Genomic DNA, 11,915 nt, shown 5'->3' with positions numbered 1-11,915 from the left:
AAAGAGAGTCATGAAAATAAGAATCTAGACATGGAAACTCATATCCCTCTTGTAGAGATGTTACTGAGCATTTTACTGTATGAGGCGATAACATAATGTTGTACTTACAACATAGCCCATAAGACCATTTATGGTCAAAATAAGTTGGCGTTTTTGCCAGCACAAAAAAAAAGAAAATGAAAAAATTTCAGTTTTCAAGATGAATTATTTATGTCCATGCTTCCATTTGGTTCATATTTTCTACTTTTGTTTTCACACCTTCTTCTTCATTTGCTTCAAACTTTAACTCACAAACCAGAACACTCAATCATTACCACTTCTAAATCGTACTTGTTAACTATTAGTTGATTCCGGTTAATTAAAATACCCAGAACCAAGCTTTTGGAAATTATTGATCTCAAAATCATAATTTCCATCAAACAATTGTTCTGGTTAGCTTTTTTCCCAAAATTGATTTCATCCGTCATAAACCACATTTTCCTTCAAAACCAATCTCAATTTCTTCGTTGATATCCAAATCATAACTCTCAACTTTCATTTTGTTCAAAACGATTTCCTATAACCTCAATCAAATGCACTCAACAATCAATCAAACACAATCAAAAATCAATCAAACACAGACAACTCAAATTTTTCTCTCAAATTCTCTGCCAAAATCGGCCACTTTATCAACTTTTAGGTTCTTAGAAATCATCTTTAGCATCCAATTAGTCTAAACAAAGTCTCAATTTCCAGAATTCGTTCTTCAATCTACAGTTCTTCAGAAAAGCTTTCAATTTTCAGAAACTTCAAATCCGAAATTCTCTTAGTTTAATCAATCAATTCTCAAATCGTTTTTTGCAAGCTCTTAGTTAAGCCAGTAAGATCATTACCCAATCCTCGATTCAAGCTCTCTTAGTCTAAACCAAATTTCACCATTTTTATGTTCTTCAAAGCTTCAAGCATTCTTCGTGAAACCAAGATCACCGAACCCCCATTTTCGAGTCATTCTTAGTTTGCACACCTATTCTAAATCATGTTTAGAAACTTTTTATTGATCTCAATCAATTAAAAAGACCCAGAAACAAGCTTTTGAGTTTTTCATCATTGAAAAATTCATCAAACAACCTTTCTGGTGAGCCGTTTTCCAAATTTTATTTAGAGTTCGTTAGCCAATCATTTTAGCCCAAATAAATTTTAATCTCTTTATTGACATCAATTCTTGAATTCCCAATTTTTATTTCGTAAAAAACGACATCCTATAGCCTTCTTAATCACCCTTAAAGTACCCTCCACGAAACAGAATCAAGCTTTTGGTTTTTCCAACCATCAAACAATTATTCTGTCACTCAATTTTCAATAATTTATTCCGACTCATTTACTCGATCTTTTTCTGAAATTCCAGTTCTAAACCCTTCCTTCGCACACTAACTTGAAATACTAGCCTTCGTTTCGCTATAATCCGACCTCTACAGCTCTCGGAATTGAGTACGAAAGCCCCACAAAAGCATCAATTTAGTCCTGTTTTGTTGTTGACTTGGTGGTAAATTTTTGTTCAAGTCCCTGAACTCTCCAAACCACTTCAAATTCGCCCAGCATTACCCGGACGACGCAACAGCCCCCGAGCCGATTTTCTGGAGGTCCAATCCTCAATTTCACGCATCCCAACGACATCAAAGAGATCGGTTAATTTTATTTCATCCCGTACATATTTGTTTTTGTCACTTATTTAAATTTCTAGCTTTAAAGTTATTATTTCTTTTTAAGTTGTAATTTTCATGCTTTATTATTATTTGCAATACTGAAAAATAGTTACAAAATCAATAAAAATATAAAAAAAATATAAAAAAAAAATGGTTCAAAAAATCCTAAATACATTCTTTTGTGTACAAATTTTCAATTCTAGTCAATTTATACACAAAAGAGGGGGGCAATTGTTGGCCCAAAATAAAATAAATTTTATTTTTATGTATATAGAAAGCTTATGTTTAATTTAGGGTATAGTTTCTATTTTTGTCTAGAAAATAATGAAAAATACACTTGTAAACTAACCGCCAACCGATGAGAAATTCCGGCACTACGCAGGGCGTGTCTTCCAATACGTGGGGCGTAGATCAAGCAACCAGAGAAGGTCTGCTTCAGAGGCTCCAATACGCGGGACGTAACCTCAGAGACGCCACGCGTAAAACTTGGCAACAAGGCGTTTCGAGATCAGAAGCTCCAACACGCGGGGCGTCCATTCTCATACACAGGACATACTTCCTTACGCGGGACGTAATGCTAAGTACGCCACGCGTGTGCACCATCAACAAAACGCGCCAACTCTAGAAGCTGCACTACGCGGGGCGTAATCAACATTACGCGAGGCGTAACCAAGAATACGCGGGGTGTATCGTCTCTTCCGGCAGCAGTTGGAAGGAGTCAACAGTAGTTTGTGGAAGTTGAGGTAGTGGGATGATGTGGCATTGGTGGTTAGTGGTAGTTGGAGGAAGTTGAGGAAGTTAAGTTAGTTGGTTAGAGTTAGTTGGAGTTAGTTGGTGAATAATTACCAAAATGCCACTGAATAATTACCAAAATGCCACTCCAAAATACTATAAATAGACCCCCTCACCTTCATTAAAAAACACACTCAACACACAACAAAACCCCTCTCTAAAGGTTACTCTCAATGCTCTCTTTTTAGCTCTTAGCTCTTAGCTCCTAGTTCTTCAAGTTCTTCTAAGTTCTTCTTTTCGTTCTTCGTTTTTCTTAGTTTTAATCCCTCATTTAGCTTCCTTTAGCTTCAATTCAAGTTCCAAAGCCTCTTTTCAAGTTTCTCGACTCAAATTAGTGTTTTTAAGTCGTTACTCTGCTCAAGTTTTCAATTAGAATTTCCTTTTTGAAGTAATTTTCCAGATTCGTCCATCCTTTTTTAAAGCTCAATTCTGTCCATTTAAAGTCATTTTTTGCTTTCAATCCCTTCGACAAAGTTGTTCCTAACGTTCTGAAGTTCGATCTAGTGTATTTACTTTCGCAATTCCGTGCCCAGAAACTCTATCTACAAGCTGATCTTTGCACCTCAAATCATTTTAGACATTCTGCCCAGAATTTCCCAGATTCGACTAGTTGTTGTCAAGGCCGGATTTCGTCCATTTAGAGTTCGTTTTAGCCTTCGATCCCTTATAGAAAGTTGTTCCTGACTTCCTGAAGTTCAATTTACACTATTTACTTGCCCAATTCCGTGTTCTTAAGCACTCCAACCAAGCTCCCCAATGTCAAAGTTTAAATCTGCCCCATTTGCCTACCAACGTTTGCTATTGCCAAGATCATATACCGTACGGGCCCGACCGGTTGCAGCTCTCCAAGAACTTCCGGCTGACACCAAAATTCAACATCAATCCGAGATAGCTATTGTGGCTCCGAGTTTGTTGTTGAATTCCAATTTATTTTAATTGCATTTCAATTCCTTGTATTTGATTTGTTCTTCCATTTCAATTGAATTAGCTATATGTTTAGTATAGAAGTTCTTCAATTGTAATTCATTTTTAATTTTATGCTTACCTCAAACACATGTATTCAAACCTTGATTTACATCAATAAAATACCGATTTTTCACCAAATTTCGTGTCAATTTCGCACTTTAAATTCATTTATTTCCTCGTCTTCAATTTACCCGCATTAGCTTAAATAAAACAATTTATCTAGCAAAGTTTCTATAATGGCGCTAGAGACCCAAGATGGACTTTTTCAATCCTTGCGTCCCTCGCCAATCGTTTCGTTTAGAATTCAAGTTTTGGCGCGCAAATTCCATAAACTTAACCATTTCAATTGAGAAGTAATCTTCTCTGGCACGCCCGCACCCTAACCACACGTGACAAGGTTGAAATTAGCATATTCGCAAAATATCGCTAACAGTTTCTATCTGCATTTTCAAATTCATAGATCATGATTGAATAATAGTAAAGAGTTCTTGAACTGTTTTGGCACAACAACGAAAAACGTGCTCACTTATAATCGACTTCAGAGTCTTTATTTCCAGGAATTATTTCACGATCTTTTAATGAGTCTAGTCTATATGAAAGTAAACAAAAGTCTTCTGTATTTCCATCAAGGAAAACTTAATAAAACTTATAAAGAAAGACAGAACACACACTCCCGTATACGGAGAAAGCAAAGAATACTCCAAGTATAGGAGAAAATGTTAAACCTAACGTAGTAGATCAGTCAAAAAATTTAAAGTTATCCTAAAATTAGAAATTATTTAAAATATAACATGATTTTGTAGTTTTTTTATTTGTCTACGCCAAAGTTATCCTTAACCCCTAATTTAGGATTTAAGCCTATTGCCTTATCTATTTTCTTTGAAGAGTCCTCAGCAAATAAGGGGGCTGCAATTAAGCATAAATTTGTCAAAATATTGATCTTAGGTAATTATGTTTGACCTTGATTTTCATTCTAATTATATTTTATGCATAGTATAATGTATCTAGTAATTTCTCCTTTCCTATAGTACACATGCAAATATCTATATTATAAGGATTTCATATTTCGAACTTTGTATTCAACCCATATTTGAATTTTTGTTATCCTTTTTGAGTTTCTAGGTTGGAATTCCCAAGCTCGTTCCTGAGCATGGGTAGGAGGGACGTCTGTCCAGGGCCCAGGAACGAGAGAAGGCCCAATTATAGTAAGGTATAGTACTAAGAGTTTTAAACTATACTTGATTAAATTAAATATATATATTTTAATTAAAAACATTGCCATTAGATTCTTTCCAAATTAAAAACGTTGGCATTAGATTAAATTCAAAAAAAAAATTATACTTGATTAAAAACATGGGCATCAATTACCAAATTTTCTAATTTACCTCAAATTCTTTCCAAATTTCCTAATAATAGTATTGAATATCAATTCCCTAATTTATCTCAAAGTCTTTCCATAATTATCTCTCACATTCATCAATCATAACATAATTTCTAATTTATATTCCCTTTCACACTCCAATCCCAAAAAATATTGAATGGTATTATCTTTCATCTTCAGTTCATATTCAATTCATTAGCTATATAATCAATTTTGTTCTCTAATCACCCCATTGTGAAACTTCCAATTGCTATTAGTATTTTTTTTTTGTCTTTGAAAAACTCTATCAAAACTCTGATTTACTTGGTCTTCAGAGGCAATTTGGGAGAAACGCATCACAATCTTCAAATTTCAAGAACTTAGCCCCTAAAGCCCGTTAAGTGAGGTGATTTTCAGATTTGGTTTTTCATTTTTATGTTATCATACTTTGTGTCCAGAAAAGCATACAATCTATTAGAACTATTTCATAATTTATTAAATTTGAGAATTTTGCATCTAGAAATGACCGGACATCATTTTATATAAGAAATTGGGTACTTAAAGCAATATAAAATGTTTTTTCATATGCAATGCTTCTATTAGATCGTTTATTAGGGTCTCACTTGGTAACTCGCCCATGGGCCTCTAAAATCTCAGGATCGGCCCTGATCAACACTAATATAGAAAATTATAATATTATCAACTAATACAATTAAGATTAACATATCATAGTTATCGATACATATAAATAACAAAACACACTACATAATAACATAGAAAAAGTTAAATACTATTAAAAATCTATTAACTATATATTGCTATTTTCAATTTGTAATAATATAGAAATGTATAATACTTTAAGAGAGGCTTCAGGAAATAAGGAAAGAAGCTTCTGAGAGAAGAATTTTGATAATGAAGTAGGAAACTCTAGTTGCTAATACTAATTCAAAAAACTGAGGTTGCCGTTGTCTGTCATGTAGCATGTTAAGTGCCGGAAATAATTTGATTTAATCATCATTAATCAATTTGTATAATTGCAACGACTAATATGTCATATTATTGTTTCAGATTATGAATGGAAAGCAATCATACTAGTAGGTTAACACTATTTTATCCCTTGGCATTGGTACAATTTATCATTTTGATCCTATTTTAAGTTTAGCATTAACAATTCCTAAATACTACCACCATTAAATAAAGGAATTGTGAAATTTTGAAAAATATAAAAATACATGGGTTAAATATGGCAATATCTGAATAACAAATAATCAGCTATTCCCCTCTACAGAATCCTAACAAAAAAGGAACAGTCATATGCCTGACTGCAAAAGAACTGTTCACAAAGCATAAAAATAATTTATCCAGTTTGGTTTTCAAGAACGTTCCCAAACTGTGGTCATAAACGTTGTGCTAAAAAAGTGAGAACAGACAAAAAAAAAAAAAAAGCATTCAAATACTTGTTTCTAGAACAAACTAAAACTTATCTACTTCCCACTGAATTGCTTATGTCTGAATACGAAGTTCACAATTACAAACAACAAACAAATGTAGTAGATAAACCATTATAAAAGTTCACCAGACAAATAACCTAAATCATCTAAAATTTAAAATTATTTCAATGAACCAATAAAATATTACTGATGTATGTATGTGAATGCGATAGCTTCAATCAGACTATCCAGCCATATCCTCCCATAGCCATATGTCCCAAATGTAGGCCCCACGGAATTCTGAAATATAAAATAATTGCCAATTGGATTGGGATAATTATATCCAATAATCCCAACCCCAACAAGAGCAATGACATGATTTGTTGGATCAAATGGTCTTAGTTGCTGGGGTCGTACCTGCACCCTCTTGGTATTCAATATGTGTAGGGGAATTCTTTGAAAACTGAGTTCATCCTCATGAATCTCGTAGCCCGATAGAACTGGTCCTACTCCAAAAATGCTATTTGTTATAGTAGGTACATCAATAGGAAGCCGTACACACCTCCCCACACGCAACAAGCAATAATTATGTAACATGTCATTTTCAACGATTTCTATTACTCGTTCCACTGTTCTGAAAAGGGAATTGATATGTATAAGAGGTGACTCAATTGGTTCCACCAACAACCATCGAGCAACATTCCAAGGAAATGGGGTATTTGAATACCATCGTGGTTTTCTCGTTATAGAAGCTCGATGGTTGTCGGTGGAACCAATTGAATCACCTCTTATGCAGATCAATCCCCTTTTCAGAACAGTGGAACGAGTAATAGAAATCGTTGAAAATGACATGTTACATAATTACCGCTTGTAAAGCCAAGGCCATCTCAAGATTCCCACCCTGACAAAACCCTTCAGCAACCAAATTATGATGATTTAGATTATTTGTCTGGTGAACTTTTATAATGGTTTATCTACTACATTTATTTGTTGTTGTTTGTAATTGTGAACTTCGTATCCAGACATAAGCAATTCAGTGGGAAGTAGATAAGTTTTAGTTTGTTCTAGAAACAAGTATCTGAATGCTTTTTTTTTTTTTTTTGTCTGTTCTCACTTTTTTAGCACAACGTGTATGACCACAGTTTGGGAACGTTCTTGAAAACCAAACTGGATAAATTATTTTTATGCTTTGTGACCAGTTCTTTTACAGGTAGGCATATGACTGTTCCTTTTTTGTTAGGATTCTGTAGAGGGGAATAGCTGATTATTTGTTATTCAGATATTGCCATATTTAACCCATGTATTTTTATATTTTTCAAAATTTCACAGTTCATTTATTTAATGGTGCTAGTATTTAGAAATTGTTAATGCTAAACTTAAAATAGGATCAAAATGATAAATTGTACCAATGTCAAGGGATAAAATAGTGTTAACCTAGTAGTATGATTGCTTTCAATTCATAATCTGAAACAATAATATGACATATTAATCGTTGCAATTATGCAAATTGATTAATGATGATTAAACCAAATTATTTCGAGCACTTAACATGCTACATGGCAATTATCCCTTGAATTCCCATCATGTGATCACCATACTTAAACATTTCAATACCTGTTTTCTCTGACCATCCTATCACCTCTGCTTTTGGAGGGAGTTCCTTCACCTATTATTTTTCAAATAGGCTTCAAAACATTGTAACATTCCCACGAAAACAATATAAATTTAATAAAATAAAACAAACCTCATCTCTGTGACACTCAATTATAGATAGCGAAGCAGGCATTTTTAGTGATGAGAATAGCGTTGATGACGATGATGATGAAAAATGAATGGTTGTAACCCCCATATCCCACCCTGAAACTGCACGTCCAGTCGTTCCCCTTAGTGCACGCGCCAGTATCTGATCAAAACCACAAATCAATTCTATCTTTAAGAAATAGTTCAAATTACACGAATAATTTTACAGATTTATATTCACATTTTCATAGTTTAAAGAGTTACAACACATTTTCATGTTATTGCATCTTAGACTCATATTTATAAAGTTTAAATCATAGTGATAGATCCAAGATTCACAGTTAGAAGATGCTTATAATAGTCTATGGATACTAAATAGATATCTTTTAGGGAAATTTACACAGAAATACAAATTTGAAAAATTATTTACAACTATGTCAAACTAAGTAAATAATTGTTTTTTTTTATATATATTTTAAGAACTAGGTTTTATGAATTAGGGATCTAAGATATATTTTCTAGGGTTTATGATTTATGCATTGAAGTCTAACATTTATAAATTAGGATATAAAATCATACATATATAAGAAATAGTGACATATTGAGAACTAAGTTTTGTAATATAATTTAATTATAATTTTATAAGTAGATATGATTTTCATGTAAAAAGCTCTATCTTTTAATGCTTTTACATAAAACATTAAAAACCTGTACACAATTTCTATAGAAGTTTTAGTATTTTTCGGCGACCAATGTGCTTGAACCTTCGAAACCCTCCACTGGATCCGCCTCTGACCACAATGAGGTCTAGATGGCAAAAACATAGGATTTTTTTTTGTAGTAGTAGTGCTAGAAATTAGATTGAGATTATTTTCAAAAAGTGTGACAAAAAGAAAACACTCTTATAAATATCGTGACTTGCTGCTCCAATTAGAATTCTTAAAAACATGTAATAAACATTTCCCATCAAAAATCAGAAATCAATCAATAATAAAGAAAAGCATATAATTATGTGCAAGAAAATTGCATATAAAGTCATAAACACATTTGTCAGTTGTCAAATATTAATTATTATTAAATTATTGAAAAAGAAAATGCTAAAAGAATATAATAAAAACAAAAAGAATTTGAGGAATTTCCCACGTGTTAGGATAGGGGTAGTAGGGCCCAATATGTCTAGCGACAACTCTTATTGCCACACCTACACAGCCGGGGTGTTTGTTAGAAGGGATCTAAGAGGTGGGATAGGGATAAAAAACACGAGATAAGTTATCCCGTGTTTGTTACTTAGGTTCGAAATGGATTAGGTTAAAGTTTTTTACTTACGTTAACTTATTAAATGTGATTAAAGTTTTTTTACTTAGGTTAGCTTACTTTCTTGAAACAAGTTTCTAATAGAATATACTCCTTCCATTTAAATATAGAAAATATTTTAGGAGAATTCACTAATAAATTTAACTAAAAAAATTTATTCCTATATTAATTGTATTTACTACTAATTTTTTTAAATATAACATCGACTAGTTAATAAAAATATATTTAGAAAAAATCAATTGACGTGTATAAATTAAATTTAATGGTTGAGCTAGATGAGGGGACTGTGATCGAGTTGAACCGAGCTTTCGCCTGCTCAAGCTCGGCTCGTCGTGATATTAGCAAGTTCAAGCTCGGCTCGTTGTGATATTAACAAGTTCAAGCTCGGTTCAAGCTCAAATTTGTATTTGAGCTCAGCTCGTTTAGAAGCTTCTTTGTTCACGATCTGCTCACGAGCCTACTTGTTTATCTTGTCGACGAGTTTAGTTTGTGAGTTGCTCATTTATTTTGCTTACAAACTTTGCTCGCGAGCAGCTCGTTAAGTATGTTCATGAACAAACTCGTTTATTGTGTTTGTGAATAAAAATAATATCAAATAAAATAATAACATTTTTTAACAAATGAAATAGTAAAATTTTACATGCAAACACATTAGAGAACTCCTTTTAATTATTAAATAAAAAATAGTGTAAAAAAACGTGAGGTGGAGAAGTGAACCCTAAATCCCTTCCTGTTCTTGCTAACCTAATTTTTATTTCACTATAATATCAAATAAAAGAATTTTGAAATGGACCATTGTCAGGATTAGGATTTCTGACAGTAAGATTAGGGCAGAAAAGATTTTAGGAAAAGAGAAGAAGAGAGAAGGTTAGAGAAAAGAGAGTAAAATTAGGGCAGAAAATATCTTAGGAGAAGAGAACAATAGAGAAAGGAGAGAGAAGGTTAGAGAGAGATCGAGATAAATAGAGAAAAGAGAGAATAAAGAGAGAATTTTCAGAAGAAAGAAATAAAAATTTCATTAATCAATTGCATAATGAATTAGTACAGACTCATTCTCTTTAAATAGGAAAAAAGGAAAAGGAAAGTATAGCTAGCCTTCTAAATTCATGGCCCTGATAATTCTAATTTACCTTAAATCATTCTATTCATTCTAACTTACCTTAAATAAGAATAGGAAATATAACCTACCTTAAATAAGAATAAGAAATATAGCATTTCACTAAATAGGAAAAAACAACTAAAAATGATAAAAAGCTATTCTAATCCTTTTTCTTTCACACATATGTGACAACCATATATCAAATTATAATTATTAAATATAAATAATATTTGATATTATTCACAAACTTCTACCGAGCTTGTTTACGAGTTTCTATGAGTTTGTATAGAGACTGGTTGTGAACATTATACTTCGAGCTTGTTATTATCCAATTGCATTTTATGCTCCATTATTCAAGGAAGCTATTGAATCCAATTCAATAGGAATAAAGAGTACAGCAGCAGAAAATGTATTAAACCAAAAAAAAAACTTAAAAGCTTGATGATTAGTCACTAACTCTATCCAACCAAAAAAAAAAAAAATAAAAAACTGTATCCAAGCATAAGATAAATCAGCCTCATGGAATTCCTTAGATTCCGGGTAAATACTGAAAGCTTGCACGTTTAGCACTAATATTGTGAGTAATTTAGGCCTCAAATACTGTGATAGAATCATTTTCCATGAAAACAAACAGCACCTTCAATCAACCAGATTTGACCTTTACCCAAAAAACAAATCACCTAAATAGACACTTCAATACGCACACACATTCACATATATATATAATATAACAAAACTTCAAGCTATATAAAACCATATATGACACGTCAATAAGCAGGAATTTAAAAATTAATTAATACCTGGTGCCCAAAACAAATGCCTAGAACTTTCTTCTTCATTGAATCCAATTTCTTCAACAGATTCATGAGTTTGCAGATCCAAACATCATTTCCATGAGCATCATTGCAGCTACCAGTAATAACAAATCCATCGAAACTTTCTATTTCTTCATCATCTGGAAATTCTCCATTAGCTACCCTGTAAACAACCCAAGCCTCTCCTTCTTCGCCCAGCATTCTCACGAAAACCCCAAAGTACCCTCCGTACTTCTTCTTCACATACTCTGAGTCCTCTGCGCACAATAGAACTGCATACTTCTTCTCTACAATGTCCATGATCAAAATCTGCCTCCCTCTTTTGCAGATTAATTTTAAAAATGCGACTCCTAGCTCTAAAATGCTTCGCTCTTTCAGAGATTTTGAGCAGAGGAAAGGAGCAGAGGGAGAATTTGATTTTGGAGAGAAATGGGGTTGGGTGTGGGTCTGAGTATGACAGGCAAGAGCGAGGCGTTTATAATGAAGTTTAGTTTCCAAATTACCCAGAGTTTTTCACTTAATTTACAATTATGTCCAAACTTTTTGTATACCTGTAATACCCTAGGGGTGAGGATGCACTACAAACCGAATAAAACCAAACCAACATTTTTTTAAATAATCTCAACCGCGTCAGGTTTCGGTTCAAACCGAACTAAATCGGTTTTGATTAGGTAAAAGGTGGGTATTATTATGAATTGTCCATTGTAACTTCTTGTT

The 11,915-nt window shown here is 32.8% G+C and overlaps 1 protein-coding gene across 3 annotated transcripts; it reads right to left on the bottom strand.

Annotated features, from left to right (window-relative positions):
- Nucleotides 1–5,404: 5,404 nt before the first annotated feature.
- Nucleotides 5,405–11,634, bottom strand: LOC136227158 (gamma-glutamyl peptidase 5-like). 3 transcript variants are annotated; one of them, XM_066015855.1, is made up of 4 exons: nucleotides 11,184–11,634; nucleotides 7,975–8,133; nucleotides 7,845–7,896; nucleotides 5,405–5,475 (listed from the first exon to the last, which is right to left on the bottom strand). In XM_066015855.1, the coding sequence occupies exons 1-4, from the start codon at nucleotides 11,496–11,498 to the stop codon at nucleotides 5,420–5,422; spliced, it is 582 nt and encodes a 193-aa protein (XP_065871927.1). In that variant the 5' UTR covers nucleotides 11,499–11,634; the 3' UTR covers nucleotides 5,405–5,419. The 3 variants fall into 3 exon arrangements, with proteins under 3 accessions (XP_065871927.1, XP_065871925.1, XP_065871926.1); XM_066015853.1 differs by lacking the exon at nucleotides 5,405–5,475 and adding an exon at nucleotides 5,482–6,736; XM_066015854.1 differs by lacking the exon at nucleotides 5,405–5,475 and adding an exon at nucleotides 6,593–7,142.
- Nucleotides 11,635–11,915: the final 281 nt, after the last annotated feature.

The sequence above is a fragment of the Euphorbia lathyris genome, chromosome 4 (assembly GCF_963576675.1).
Source record: "Euphorbia lathyris chromosome 4, ddEupLath1.1, whole genome shotgun sequence".
Lineage (NCBI taxonomy): Eukaryota > Viridiplantae > Streptophyta > Magnoliopsida > Malpighiales > Euphorbiaceae > Euphorbia > Euphorbia lathyris.
Note: the sequence above shows the minus strand (reverse complement) of the source record. Positions and strands in the feature narration are given on the sequence as shown.